This window comes from Amblyomma americanum, chromosome 6 (assembly GCF_052857255.1).
Source record: "Amblyomma americanum isolate KBUSLIRL-KWMA chromosome 6, ASM5285725v1, whole genome shotgun sequence".
In the NCBI taxonomy this organism is placed as follows: domain Eukaryota; kingdom Metazoa; phylum Arthropoda; class Arachnida; order Ixodida; family Ixodidae; genus Amblyomma; species Amblyomma americanum.
In genome coordinates this window covers 128,502,867-128,517,964 of record NC_135502.1, presented here as the reverse complement: position 1 = coordinate 128,517,964, position 15,098 = coordinate 128,502,867, and the positions used below count along the sequence as shown (strand labels likewise).

At 46.6% G+C, this 15,098-nt stretch overlaps 1 protein-coding gene across 1 annotated transcript; it reads left to right on the top strand.

The window, feature by feature from the left end:
• The first annotated feature begins 6,461 nt into the window (after positions 1 to 6,461).
• LOC144095504 (beta-1,3-galactosyltransferase 5-like) lies at positions 6,462 to 13,977 on the top strand. Its single transcript, XM_077629224.1, has 3 exons — positions 6,462 to 6,535; positions 8,803 to 8,893; positions 12,991 to 13,977. The coding sequence occupies exons 1-3, from the start codon at positions 6,504 to 6,506 to the stop codon at positions 13,975 to 13,977; spliced, it is 1,110 nt and encodes a 369-aa protein (XP_077485350.1). The 5' UTR covers positions 6,462 to 6,503.
• The last annotated feature ends 1,121 nt before the right edge of the window (positions 13,978 to 15,098 follow it).

Below are 15,098 nucleotides of genomic sequence, written 5' to 3'. Positions count from 1 at the left end.
GGAACAGCAGTTCACAATTGGCAACGAGGTGCTGGAAGTGGTAAAGGAATACGTCTACTTGATGCAGGTAGTGACCGCTGATCCGAATCATGAGAGGGAAATAACTAGAAGGATAAGAAGGGGGTGGAGTGCATATTGCAGGTTATCTCAGATCATGAATAGCAGGTTACCAATATCCCTCAAGAGAAAAGTGTACAACAGCCGTATCTTACCGGTACTCACCCACGGGGCAGAAACGTGGAGGCTAACGAAAAGGGTTCGGCGTAAGTTAAGGACAGCACAGCGAGCCATGGAAAGGAAAACAATAGGTGTAACGTTATGAAAACGGAAGCGGGCAGAATGGGTGAGGGAAGAAACGCGGGGGCTGATGAGGAGAGCTCCAGAAAGAACTGAAGTGGCACAACACCACATCTCTGAACATTTGTTTGACTTCATGAGGGACTCTATGTACTGGAATCCCGGAGAGAGCTGTACGGGCGAGGTTGTCTGCTATCTCGTTGCCTAAGACACCTATGTGCGAGGGTACCCATTGAAAACGTATAGAGAAGCCTTTGCTATGTAGATTCTGCACCAAACGTAGGGATCTAAGACTCAAGGCATCAGTGGGGAACCCGTACTCTAACCTTTGAAGGGCAGATTTTGAATCCGTAATTATGACAGTAGGTTGAGGCGTACAAGCTACGGTGTTGTACGCCTCAACCTACTGTCATAATTACGGATTCAAAATCTGCCCTTCAACGGTTAGAGTACGGGTTCCCCACTGATGCCTTGAGTCTTAGATCCATACGTTTGGTGCATAATCTACATAGTAAAGGCTTCTCTATACGTTTTCAATGGGTGCCCTCGCACATAGGTGTCTTAGGCAACGACATAGCAGACAACCTCGCCCATACAGCTCTCTCCGGGATTCCAGTACATAGAGTCCCTCATGAAGTCAAACAAATGTTCAGAGATGTGGTGTTGTGCCACTTCAGTTCTTTGTGGAGCTCTCCTCATCAGCCATGTGTGACCAAGGGTCTCAAAAGGTACCAAGCCACTTTGCTGCACCGCGTTCGCACGGATTCTGCTCTTACGCCGGCGTGGATGTATAAGACTGGCCTAGCGTTGTCACCATTGCGTTCAACGTGTGGTGCGTGTGGTGACATAGAACATTACCTCTTGTGCTGTACTTTGTACAACGCGGAACGGGCTGTGTTATTCGGATCCCTCAAGAAGGCAGGAGTTCCTCACAGTTCTCTTCAGGACATTGTTTTCCCGCGCGGGAGCCAGTCGAGTAGAAGGGATGCTTCTCGCCTTCTTCTAATTTACCTGCAGGACACGGATTTTCCTCCACATGGTGACCTCAGGAGTGTCTATTTGGGTTTTTGCGGACAGTCTTTCTGTGATTTCTATTTAAGTGTCGCTACGGTGGAGCAATTGCCGGCAGCAACTGCAAGGCTAATCCAACCGGCAGTTTACAACCACTCAACTCCACTCAACTCAGAGAAGAAACGCGTGTTAATGACATCCCAGTCGAAATCAAGAGGAATAAATGGGCTTGGTAGGGCATGTAATGCGAAGGCAAGATAACCGCTGGTTCTTAAGGGTTACAAAGTGTATTGCAAGAGAAGACAAGCGTAGCAGGGGGCGGCAGGGGGTTAGGTGGGCAGATGAGATTAGAAGGTTTGCACGCGTAAGTTGGGCGCAGCTGGTAAAGGACAGGGTTAATTGGAGAGACATGGGAGAGGCCTTTGCCCCGCAGTGGGTGTAGTCAGGCTGATGATGATGATGATAAGGAGGAGTGAATGCGCGCCTTTCGTATATTAACTCTTCCGAACCCGATGTCGCCGCGCTTACGCTACGTATATCCTGGCCTAGCAGGACTAGGCGATCACCAATTTTTTAAGCGTGCACTGACATCTCACGGTACACGGGCCTCTGGAATTTCGCCTCCATCGAAATTCCACCATAGTGGCCGGAATCGAACTTGCGTCTTTCGGGCCAGCATCCGAGCGCCATAACCAATGAGCCACCGCGGCGGACTAAACCACACTTCTGTAGCAGCATTATTTGTGAACTAAGATGCCGTAAGCTGGGCGCTGTATATTGCTCAGAAATGTAAGGCGTTGGGCTTACTGTGCGCAGTGCCCTGTCGTTATCAGACGTTCCCTGATCTATATATCGACGACTGTATCAGGAGCACGCGCTTGACTTCATGCTCCGGACACACGCAGAGGATGGGTACCAGCGTCACCGTTCATCTTCAAAAGCAGCAGGACGGCCTGACCTGACGGCCTCATTTCTGGATATAGTAGGGTGTAAACGCCACGCCAAGCTTTGTCATACGCAGCAAAGTACTTTCGTGGCCGGTACTGAAGCAGGACTAGCAGGTATGGCCGTAGCTTGATAACATCTTTGTTGAATCCTGTAATTACAAGACGAGGGCTACTGACAGCTTGGAACGAAGAAAAAGAGCAATTGATGAGAAACTGTTTGAACGAACGAATGAATTAATTAATGAATTTACTTTGAACTTCTGGTTTTATTTATCTGCAACCAGCACAACAGTCTGCACGTTGTCAATAGGCATCTAATAGCACCGAAGATAGGCGCTGCAATAATGGCGGCCAGCCCTCGGAGATACGCTCACGCTTGGTGCCGTGGGCGGCCTGGTCTTCAGGAGGTCCTCCTGGAAGTGGCCGCGTACAGTTGCTTGGCGAGGAATACGAGCCGGGTGACGACCATGTAGCATATAGCGATGACCGCCGCCACGATGGTGAAATCGAGGAAGGCCCGTGACAGGATCAACACGTCGCGCCGCAGCGAAGGGAAGACAAAGTCAGGCGCTGGCCGCTGTAGCGTCCTGGGCTGGTCCCTTCTGCGCACCGGCTCTCGGCGCAGCTCCTCGTTGTCACTAGTCTCCGCAGCTGCAAGTGGATCTTCGCCTGTGGCCTCGTTCAGGCAATCTCCCTGCAGTGGAGCGATGACGCTTCCCGTAGCCGACGGCATCGGTGTTGAGGTTTCCGTCGAGAGCGCTCGGCAGTTGTCTTCTTAGCGCAGCTGTATGCTTGTTCTCCTTCGCACGCTGCTCACGTGAAGCAATCGCGAATCCAGTAGCAACCGCCGCACCAGTCTTATTCATTTTCTTTGTCTAATAATGATAATGATGACAAGCATAATTTTTTAAAACTATAGAGAGTAACAAATCAAAAGTGCGGGAGGCTGCTCGCGCAGCTGTTTACCGAAAGTGCCCGCGCACTTTCACACATCGCGAAAGATATGACCGTTTCCTATTAAGTGGGAAGAAGTTTGCCGCCATTGTTGACTACTAGAAATTCTTCGAACTTTAACATGTCCAATATTATTGGGAAAAAATTTTGAATAATGGGAAACTGCAAGGCAGTGGCATAGAAAAATTGAGATAATGGGCCATTTCTCTGATATATAGCAAAATCTTTCTTTTATTGTGTTTCCATCGCTCTCATCGAGAAGTTAAGACTGTCATAATAAACCAATGGGGAATGCTTTTGACGATAGCAGAAAACGTTGACAGCAAAAAAAAAATGCATGCCTGTCGACAGAATATTTGCGCATATCTTGATTGTTATTGTGAAATCATGAAATATATGAAAAAATTGCGCTCATAAACTCTTTCACGTTCATGAATGCTTTTCTCCAGAATTGTTGGGTGTGCAACTGACGTGAACAACCACCCAAGACCTCATCAAGGTATTTCGCAAAATCTTTATTTATTTATTTATTTGTTTACTTATTTATTTATTTATTTATTTATTTATTTATTTATTAAATACTGCCAGCCACCTTTTGGTGGCCAAGGCAGGAGTGGGGATACAATTGCACAGTGCTTTGTCAACAACAAAAAAAGGGGAAAAAAGGCCTGCAGGCAGGCAGCGAAATTTCTGTGAACATCTCAAATAATGGACGAGTAACAAACACTCTACATTAAAATTAAAAACAAAGCGCGACAAGGGCAACACTCCAGAATCGAACCAAACACCCTAACTTGACCGGCTGGGGTTGATTGCAGATAAAAATGTTTCGGCTGAAAATAAGGTGACCACTTCGCGAGGTAGCGCATTTCAATCGGCTATCGTTCTTGGGAAGAACGGCAGCTTGTTTGCAGTGGTTCTGCATTTGGGCATTACAATTGTTTTATCGTGTTTGTGCCGAGTTTGTCGTGTTCTGTTGTACTGCATATAATCGTGAAAGTCTATTCTGGTGTGATTATTGACGATGTCGAATAATATTTTTAAGTGATGCATTTTGCGACGAGATTCCAAGGTGGGCAAACCGGAACGCCTAAGAAGATCAGATATCGATACCTGGCTTCCGTGGGCGTTGGAAATGAAACGTAGTGCTCTTTTTTGGAAACGCTCTATACATTTGGCACCATTTTCGTATGCGGGTCCCATACTACGTCAGCATATTCGAGTAATGGACGCACTAGGGAAGTATACGCCACAAGCTTTGTTTTAGTCGAAGCATGTTTTAGCCGGTATTTTAAAAGCCATGGTCTTTTAGATGCTACTGAGGTTATGTTTTCAATGTGCGGGCTCCAACTTAGATTCGAACTGATCGTTACGCCAAGGTACTTAAATTCATCTACCCGTTCAAGAGAGACGCTGTTAATTTTGTAAGAGTGCATCAATAGAACTCTTTCCTGGTTATGGTCATTTGTTTGCACTTACTAACATTTAACGACATTTTCCAGATGTTGCAGCAATTACTAATAGCACCTAAATAGGTATATATAATTAGCTGGTCGCATTCGGAGAGGATTGTGTGATAAATTACCCCGTCGTCTGCAAAAAAACGAGCCTGCACAAGAGAATCGAACTTGAGGTCATTTAAATATATAAGAAAAAGAAGTGGCCCGAGGACTGAGCCCTGCGGCACTCTTGAGAGCACTGGAGTGATCTACGAACTTGAACCAGAGATCTGCACGTACTGCTGCCAGTGGGATAAGTATGAATCAAGCCATTGCAGAATTTGTTTATTTTCTAAGATGCGCTTTAGTTTAAGTAAAAGTAAAAGTACTCGGTCAAACGCTTTTTCAAAATTCAGAAAAATGGCGTCAATTTGCCCTGCTGTATCAAGGGCTGAGAAGAAATCGTTGGTAGTATGTAATAACTGTGTCGTAGTCGATAACCCACGGCGAAAACCATGTTGTGACTCAGCAAAAAAGTTGTTTTCCTCCAAGAACGTTGTGATGTGCTTAAAAATGAAGTGTTCCATTACTTTACCTGCAGGCACAGCAAGCTTATTGGCCTGTAATTTGTGACGCGGAGCCTATCACTAGATTTATGAACTGGGACAACTTTAGCCAGTTTCCAATCACTGGGGACCTCACCTCTATGCAGACTAGCATTGAAAATAATAAAGAGGTATTTCACGCACCATTCCGCGTACCTGTAAAGAAACGTATTCGGAATGTCATCTGGACCAGATGATTCTTTATATTCATGTGAAGACGAGCGGAGAAAATGCCTGTTTCACTTATAGTAAGATCAGGTACATGAAGATTGCTTGATCTGAAATCAGGTGTCCGGTCATCACCTACCAGAAACACAGAAGAGACATAGTCATTAAACGTTGTAGATATTTTTTGGTTATCACTAACGTCCCCACTATTTATTGTCCGTTTGTTTACTGCGTCTGTTCTTTCTGTTAGATTAGCCCAGAAGTTTGTTGTTTTTTCTGTTAGGTGAGCCCAACAAGGATGCCCTGAGGTTATGCGTTCTGACAGCTGTCCCCAGTTTGGATTTTAGCAGTTTCGTCGGTTCTTAGCTGAGTGGGGAGCCAAGCTGGTGACGTCAAGGCCAAACTACACCTAAAGCAATGAAGAGGCGGCGAGTTCCATGAAAAGCATTCAACCTCCTCTGCAGCATAGCATTCAGGTGCCGCTGATCATTTATGAATGCAACAAAACAAAACTCTTGGCTTGTTTTTGCATAAGAAGTAGAAAAAAATGCATGTTTTCTGGTTTTCGTTAGAATAAAGTCATAGCCTTCATTCTAGGCTTCTTAGAAACTCATTCTATGTAAAGGTTTCACATTAAACACATTTCTAGTCCGTTTTTACACCAACAGATTTTGTCACATGTTGAGTATTGTTTAGTGCCTTTTATTTTTTATTTTCTGTATGGTACTTTCCAGATTTTTTTCCCTTGATAAAGCTCAGCGAAATAGCCACTTACGATCCCATACTGAGGAACTCTAAAGAGGGGCCGCCACCTGAATACCTAATACAAGTTCCTACTCTCGAGCAATGGGAGGCCGTGTTGGTCAGCTCAGACCTGGGCGCACAAACTCGGGCCATTGAATGGGCTTGTCAGGTCGCTGTCAGCTGTCGACTGATAGCCACCTAGCACGGATCACCTGAATTTTTTTTCTGACGAAATAAATGTTTTGCCATCCAATCAGCTAATATCAGTTCCGTTTTCTTACAGCGCGTTGGCACGTGTCACGAGAGCTGTGGCAGCAGCAGAAGAGGAAGACGCCAAAATGTCTTATTCTTTGCGACGTTCCAGCCAGCTGTAAGTACCATCGCGCACCAAAGCGCTCATTCACCGCAGTCAGTGCTGCAAACTTTCCTGTAACGTTGCTACGAACATTGTTTCGTTTCCCGGTTCGTCTTAATTACGTCGCGCCTGATGCATTCAAGATGTACAACCAACTAGCCACTGTTGCAGAGTTGCTTACAGCCTGTCGCCCGACTGGTTCGAAGCTCTCAGACTTCGCTCGTTCTCGCCAAAATCTGCGGCATTGTTGAATACAGAGCTGAGGTCAACTGAATTCAGAGGCTGAATTCTTTCCTAAGGCATGGTCGGTGCTAGAGCGATTCGCGATCGGCCGACCCTCGTACAGCGGCCGACTCGTGCGCTAGTGCACCGATAAAGTACAATCAATAGCCGGTCGCGAACCGACGCACAACGAGACCTCGAATTTTACCTTTGACTGGGTGATGCCGCCTTGTTTCTGAGAAGGCTGCACGGCGTCGTGCGAAGGTGTAATATATCCCACTCCGGTTCCATTCAGTTATTTTCTTGTCGCCCTCCGTATTGCCAAGTCGGGTCCCGCTACACCAGGGTCTACCAGCTAGCGCAAAGGGCTAAAACAATGAGATATAATCATAGAGTTTCTTACTATTAACTAGAGGGAAAGCTGGCGGCGCTGCACCTGAGCCACCATGGGTGCTCAAAGCGTCATGGGGCGATGAGCTACTTGATGCGGGACAGTAGGTTTTTTTTCAGGAACAGAGAGTGGCGTTGTCCCGTTCCGTCCACTGCGCAGGCGACTTTGGCGCAAACGTGGTGCGCAAAAGCCATAGTAGCAAAAACGCAACAGCACACGACGCCAATAAAAGGTGTTTGGTTTCCGAAGTGCCATTAAGAAACACCATGAAGTGTTGAATAGTCAAAATTTTTTTCAAGACATTTTTTTTTAAATGTGCCTGTTAAGCACGAAATGTCGGCTTTTGTTGCCTGCAGTACTTGGTCAATAGGAGAGCAAGCCATCGCTTATTTTGGGCAAGCTTTATATTTACATGCTTTTCTGCTCGATTGTTGACATTTATAGACAGGATATTGAATGTTAGAAGATTATTGATTATCGAACAACGTTTGTATCTTCATTATTTTTTGGCCAAATGTTGTGGTTCTGGAGTCGGTAGCTCTCCGCCCCATGATGCTTAGAGCGCCCATGGTGGCTCAGGTCTTCTCGAGGAATCTTTATGCAAACTCCCATAGGCCGGGCGGGGCGCCAGCTTTACCTCTAGTTAATAGTAAGAAACTCTATGGATAGAATCGATGAAAGCGAATCATTACAGTGGTTGTGCTGTGCTCTGCGTGCACCATTTAAGGTTCCGTTTTTCTTAATGCGAAAGCGTTATATGTTTCATTATCACAAAAGCCGCCGTCTATGGTACAAAATTCGGATGATGCAGTACGCCGATGTACGACATCACAACACAACATATGTAAGCGAACATGCATAGTCATGAATGATGAATCTTAACGTACTATAACCTATGAAAGTCATGACGCACAATAATAGTCATGACGTATGACTCATAATCATTCTACAGCTTAGCTTGACTCAGCACTTTAATTCTTCAACGTAGCATGACTCAGAGCTTTACAAGCACCGTAGTCATAGTCATGACGCATGACTTAGCACTTTAGTTCTGCAATGTACATGGCTCAGAGCTTTACAAATAACGTTATGTAAGGTGTATAGAGTTTGTAAAAAGTGTGCATAGTCATGACTCAGTCATTCTGCAACATAACATGACTCAGCACTTTAATGCTTTCCCATTCTCACACGTAAGCGGTCTTAAAAGTCTCTGTCCAATATTATTCGGGCTGGCGCACTCACCCACGATTGAAGTGTTGCTGAAATTAGCGCAGTGGGAGCAAATTCGCGTTCTCTACCGGTTGGTAGGCAGTACAGAAACAGCCAATACAAGTGGTCAGAGGTAACTAGGAGCAGTAGACTGCTGCTGTCTTCGTGGTGTGTGTGGCTCTGTACCTAAAGAATCGTCACTATCAGTATTATAAAATAATATAAATGGTTAACTTATTCCAGGTATCTTTCAAATTTGTATCAGGGTAGACCTGAACTGCCAAAAAAAATGGCCGTCACAGAAGAAAAGCAGGCCACTTGCAGTTTCTTAAAAAAATCAATTTAATGCCTTTGCACTTAATCAAGGTGCGAAGTAAGGTGCAAGCGTTCCTAAACTACAGCACCTGACACAGTAGTCAGTTTTCTCTGCAACATTTCTCGCTCCTTCCTTGCATTTCAGTGCACGTCGTGTCCGTGCCTTCATGAGTTCGGTCTGGTGCTGCACTGTACGAGAAAGGAGGTTTTGGAGAAACTGCACCAAGAGGCTGAAGGTAACCATTTATGTATAATCGGAACATGAACACGGAAGCCTCCATGTTTTGTATTTCCTAGTTCAGATGAAAGCCCATATTCTGGGAAAGAAGCGAGGTATTTTAGTTTCCGTAGCCTATGCAGTTGGTTAAAAATGTTCCTTAATCATCTACAGAAATTAAATCTACTTCAAAATAAGAATAATATGCTCTACGAAAGGTACGACTTGCGGGAAGCCCTTGTGCAGTCTGTCGTACACGGTGCGGAATGAGCTGATGAACGTCAAAGACCGATTACCAGATGAACATGTTCCAGGAGTTATAACAAGAGACCTTACCTGAACTGTAATCATGGCTAAATCGGTGAGACTGCAAAATTCTCGGGATGCATAAAGGATAGTCAACGGCACGTGAAAAACGACAAGCATGCCACAAGTTCGTTCGCGTGCCATGCACACCACAATGGCCACCAGACTGCCTGCGGCAACGCCTCTATTAGTGCGTAAGCACTAATCCGATGGGTACGAACCCCGAGCAAAATCGTCCCTTGTCTGTTCGCGTTGTCTGTTTACATTGTCTGTTCGAATAGCGTGAGCGCTTCGTCCCGTAGCACTGCCCACTCTCCCTCATCTTCTGCGTGGCACTAATCCGATTGTTCTGACCTGAGAAAAGTCGTCTTCAGTGTGTCTGCAGCTGACCAAGCTTGAGGGCTTCGTCCCCTCATTGTCGTCTTCTAGGTAGCAAAAATCTGTGCTTACGCACTGCATCTAATATAGACAATATTCTCTGTAGTTTTCTTATCCAACGAAATGAACCCAACGACGCGCCTCCTGCTCCAATACCAATTCATCCGGACCACGTACATAAACAAGACCGAAGGCCCCATTCCTAGCGTCTGCGTCCGATCATTGCGTCATATTCTTCGCATATAAATTCGCCACCGCTCCTGTCCTGCTCACTGTGAACAAGAAACCTGCTCTGGTTTCGTCTTTTCTTTTTCGACTCTGGTCAGTGAGCGCTTCCTCAGTTCATGGGAGCAAAAATATTTGTTAAACTAATTGAGCTCTATGTTAGCCTTCCATTCCCCCTTTACTCCGACGATGTGATTTCTGTGACGAGCATCCAAATCAAAATGCACAAGTGTCCTTGCATTTCGGCTCCATTAAAATGCGGCCACTATGAAACGATCGCGGCCACGATCTACTCCCAGAAGCAGAATGCCATATAGGCACGGTGCCTCCAAGACAGACTGAACACGAGACGATAAAATTTGGACAAAAACTTGCCGAGCTATGGCGTGATTGTAAAAACAGACCTCGGCGAAAGAAAAAACTCAAATAAAACACGGACAAGTGGGCTAAACAAAGCGTGTCGTCATAATTAATTTTCGGCGGTGTATCGTTTTACATTAAGTATAATGTGGTAGGTGTTTAACGTAGTTAAACCGAGTTGACGTGCGAAAGGATGTGTTTATTCTTCAATTGGAAGGGACACATCGGATCCACCTCAAATGTGTGACGCGATAGCTTTGCTGGATTGATGCCCATATATGCAGAATTGGTCGTGGCATATGACATAATGAACGGCTTTGTACACGTCGACAAACAACATTTAGTACAGTATGATTCATCGCCAATAAACCCGTCATAAGCATAGCAGACGTGTGGCAGAGGTGAGATTCTCGAAGGACTGCTTCAGACATTTATCATTTCAGTCCGCAGCACGACACTGGTATAGTATTCCAGAAAATGTTGCTATATCACCAAATCGCGAACAATTTTGGTCCCGTCTTGAAGAAATGTACAAAAATACCAGGTAATGATGCGGTTAATGCTTCTCTCTTGCCACCATATATACCCGGAGTTTCAGGGAAGAGTTTCAAAAATAAAAAAACGCCTTTTGGGCTATAAATATGGCTTTCGCGGCATAATATTACCAGTGCTGTCGGACAAAAGGAAAGTAGTGAATTCTCTTAGGCAGAAAGCTGGTTACCAAGTCGCTTCTGCGATTTCTTTTCTGCGCTGTTGCCAACCTTCCCACGGTTTCAGATGCCAACCTGGGCTTGCGGTAACACCAAAACTCCGCCGATATCCGGTGTCACGAAGTTTGTTCATTGGTCGGGAGAGGTCACGTCACCACCACCTGAGCACCAGGTTGTGAGCAACCTAGTTTCGAGACAGCACATAGATAGAAAATTTTGATAAAAATGTGAAACGAATGCCATATATGCAAATATTGCGCCGTCACAGCATAGCAGATGCCTGCTACTGCAGCTAGCAAGTGTGGCTGATCTGGCTAGTTGGTAATTCATGACAGGTAAAAACACAGTGCAACTTTAAGACAGGCTCGAAGCAAGGACAGACACCACGGCGCTTACTTTGACTAGTATTTTTTTTATTGCAGAAAGAAACGGTATACCGTACATACACGTGTATAAGCTGCAGTTTTTTTCATCAAACTTTTTCAGGTGTGGGTTTACACGAATCAGGCCTACTGCTACACATTAACACACTGTGGTTCCACTGGGGCTGCTGTGTGAGATAATTAAACAGCTGGCGACAGATAAGAACATCTTATTTCACCATTCATTGCTGCTTTCGCGCTAATCGCCGTCGGACGAGCTCAGCTCATCGGCACTAGCTGCCACCGCTTGCGGACGAGCTCGCCTCATTGGCGTGCTCCAAAAGCTGGTCGTCCTCGGTGCCGTCCATGGCGCTTCACAGCCCCGTGACTCTAAAACTCTTTGAGATGGTGTGCGCTGACAACGAAGGCCACGCGCGCAGAATCCCAGCGCACACTTGGGGGAGGGACGCTCGCTTCAGCCGCCTTGTCGGAGTTGTTCCGTGGTTGCCCGCGTAAGAAACGCACGTGGGCAGGGCATGTAAAGCGAAGGCAAGATAACCGCTGGCCCTTTAGTATAACGGAGTGGATTCCAAGAGAAGGCAAGCGCAGCAGGGGGCGGCAGATTTAAAAAGTTGTTGCGATACGGTGCAGCCGCGCGCAAAGGACAGGGTTAATTGGAGAGACATGGGAGAGGCCTTTGCCCTGCAGTGGGCGTAGTCAGGCTTACGATGATGATGATAATCAACATTGTGCACTATGCGCTTTAGAACGCCATAAAAGCCATGAAGTACGATAAAGTGCGCCCCACGTATGTACACTCTAAACAGAAAGGAGTAAAAAGGGAGTAAACTGTCCTCTAACGCACGCCCTTTCATAAAAGGGGGTGCGCTGGTGGATAGCTTGCTTCTTTTCTACTCCCATGTAGGCGTATTCGTGTTTAGAGTGTATACTGTTGAGGAAAACGACAAAAACAACAACGACAACCGTTTTCATCTACACGCTTGACTAAAAGAAACTGCTGCGGTGTTTCAGCTCAAGTACAGGCAGTTGGGCTCCTAAAGGCATACTTAGTTGCATAGAATCATAGGAACAGCAAATGGTACCGACGATGGGGGTACCACTGGAACTTCAGAATCAGGAGCAGCGCTCATAATTTCCAGAATGCTTTGCTTTATCACGTGACATTTAGAACCAGAGGGCGAACTGAGAATGCGGACACGGTCGTGAATACATTTCTGCTTTAAAAACTGCATTCTGTGCTCGAAACCTACTTTTTCCTGTCAGCTGCGTGCACCGATAGTGGCAGGCACCCACTGCTCCTTTAGGCGACTTGGTGATGCTGATGATTATGGATTTTTATGGCGCGAGGGCGTTTATGACCAAAGAGCGCCATGGCACAATGCGTGTTTCACTTCTCAAGGTTGGGTCAAAGACCCGACCTTGGGACCCCAACTTGGAGACAATGTTTTGTTGCTTTTACGTTGGTAATGTTTGGGAATGGCGCGTCTGGTCAAGGGGTACTGCGTCAGCAAACGGGCTAGCCAGAAAAGAGTAAAAAGGGAGTAAGCTGTTATCTCGCGCATCCCCTTTTGTAAAAAAAAGTGAGCTAGAGGACAGCCTAGTCGCTTTTTACTCCGTATTCGTGTTTAGAGTGTGGAAGATTTAAATGAGAAATGCGTGAGACGCCGAAAGTAAGCGCATTTCGTAGCAACCTGCGCTTCCGTGTATGTTACGACATGATACGGCGATGTTCATTCTCGCCCTTTTTCGTCCAGATTCGATTCTTCGTTTTGGCAGCTTGCTTAACTGGACTGGTCCACCTTGCCCGGCACCCGACCTCTCAGCTGTCCGGCGGAAGCCTGCGCGATGGCCGATTCATGCGCTCTCCCTGTTGTGCACAGTATGCCCCTGATGCATCTTCGGCTGACAACTCTTCTCTCGAGAACCTCGAAGGCGTCCCTCGTTATGCTTGGACGTCCGCCGCCTCGCTTACAGAAATATGCAGTAAGTCTTTGGTCCCAGTGAAGTACGTCGTCGCAGTCAGCTCTCTACCTGAGGCCGCTTACTACAGGAACATCATCCGCTCAGATATGTGGGCCTTTCGGAACGATTCGTCCAGCGTCAAGCTCATTTTCTTCACGGGCAGGCCCAGCAACGCTGTGTTGCTCGCGCGAGTGCTACGCGAGCGAGATTTGAACGCCGACCTGGTGTTGGCCGACCTCGAAGGCAAGCCTGAAAGCGCGTCACTGATGACCCTCATGCTGCTGCGGTGGACGGCCGAGTTCTGCCCGTCTGCTCCCTTCCTGGTGAAGATCACCGACGAAGGGCGCGTCAGTGGTCGCTTCCTGGAGGGCGCTTACAACCTCAACGTCGAGCTGTCGTCACAATTCGACTTGTTCGGTTCGTTCGTTTCTCTTCGCGGCGAGCCGTGCAGCGAACCCCCGCCGTACCACTCTACGAGGCGGTGCCCGGACCAGGGGGGGTTCCTCTCCGGATGCGCCTACATGTTAGCGCGTCGCGTCGTACGGCCGCTGCTGAGGGCGTCCGTAGCGCAACCTCCGGTCCTCCCCGAAGACGTGTACGTGACGGGAATCCTGGCGGAAACCATCGGAGCGAGGCGGGCCGAGATGACCAATTTCGAAGGCTGTTACTTCTCCTTTGTCAAGGCCATGCCATTTAAGCCGCAAAACATGCACTACTGGTTCAGGGATCGTTTCCTCATTATCTGGTGGAGACTTGTGCATTTCTGGAAGCGAGGCTGAGATCGACTGGAATCATGACGGCATGCTGCCATGCAAAGTAGCTGCAGACATAGAGACCGGCTCAGTATCACCGCTTGTTTCACGGATAGTTTGTGCTGAAAATGGCTGTCTTGTATTTTAAGCACTTCTTGTGTTCTAAATGTTCAATCGCGATGTCTACATGACTTTTGCCTTCGTTGTGGGGCTCTGCCACATTAGTTCAATCGCTGGAACAGAGCACCACAGTATGTTCAGATACATATCTCAAAAGCATACCTTACCTCAGTAATACGGACTCTGCTGTATTGTGGCCCATACCTGGTTGACCAGTGCTCTCGGGGGACTGATCCAGTTTTCGGTTACATGTTGTGCAATTCATTTTTTCTTCTGAACAGATGCTCTCAAATGTTTTCATCAGTGTGTGTAATTTTTTTACTGCATCATGATATCAAGCTGTGTCTTGTTCACCAATCAATTCATAAGAGTATTCCTTGGTGTGGTTTATTTTTGCAATGAATACTAAACATCAATGTTACGACACAATGAGGCTTAGCAGCTATCATAGCGTATGGGAGGCATATGTGCATTTATGAGAAAGAAAGCTTCACACAGAGACAATTTTTTTTCTGCGACCTTTCCGCGTTCCTGCATAAGCAATGTTAGTCATAAGTGTTCAATTGTTAAATTGCAAGAACTTTATGATTCGCATTGTCTGCGCGCACAGCCGGCCAGTTTCTTCAACTGTATCACGCAAGGAGCACCCCACAACAAATAGAAGCGGCAAGACTGGCAAGAATCAGTTAGCCTGCATAAAATGTATGCCGTTATACTGTTTCGTCGCTCCGTACTGTCACACGGCGCTGTACGTCCGTTTGTTCGATGCTCGCATGATGCTTTTATTTGGAGCGCTGTAGCTGCAGATACCCGATAGCTTGCTCCCAATTTTTTTCGTATTGCGAGGCTGGTGAGGTGGGATGTGATATTAAACAGTGGGGTTTGCTCGTTTTGAAGGTTATAAGTGGTGAATGGCCGAATATCTGGGGCGTTTAGCCAATGTGTACGGTCAGACGGGAAATTCTAGACGCGGCTGACCTGGCGGTGACCTTGCTAAGTTTCCCTAAGTTGTAGAGGGTTGCGATGTA

What these genes read in the sequence shown, in the direction of transcription:
- LOC144095504 (XM_077629224.1), top strand. Translation starts at nt 6,504, where the DNA reads ATGTCTTATTCTTTGCGACGTTCCAGCCAGCT. An exon ending in TTGCGACGTTCCAGCCAGCT is followed by an intron (nt 6,536 to 8,802) that starts GTAAGTACCATC and finishes CTTGCATTTCAG; the next exon opens with TGCACGTCGTGTCCGTGCCT. An exon ending in ACTGCACCAAGAGGCTGAAG is followed by an intron (nt 8,894 to 12,990) that starts GTAACCATTTAT and finishes TTTTTCGTCCAG; the next exon opens with ATTCGATTCTTCGTTTTGGC.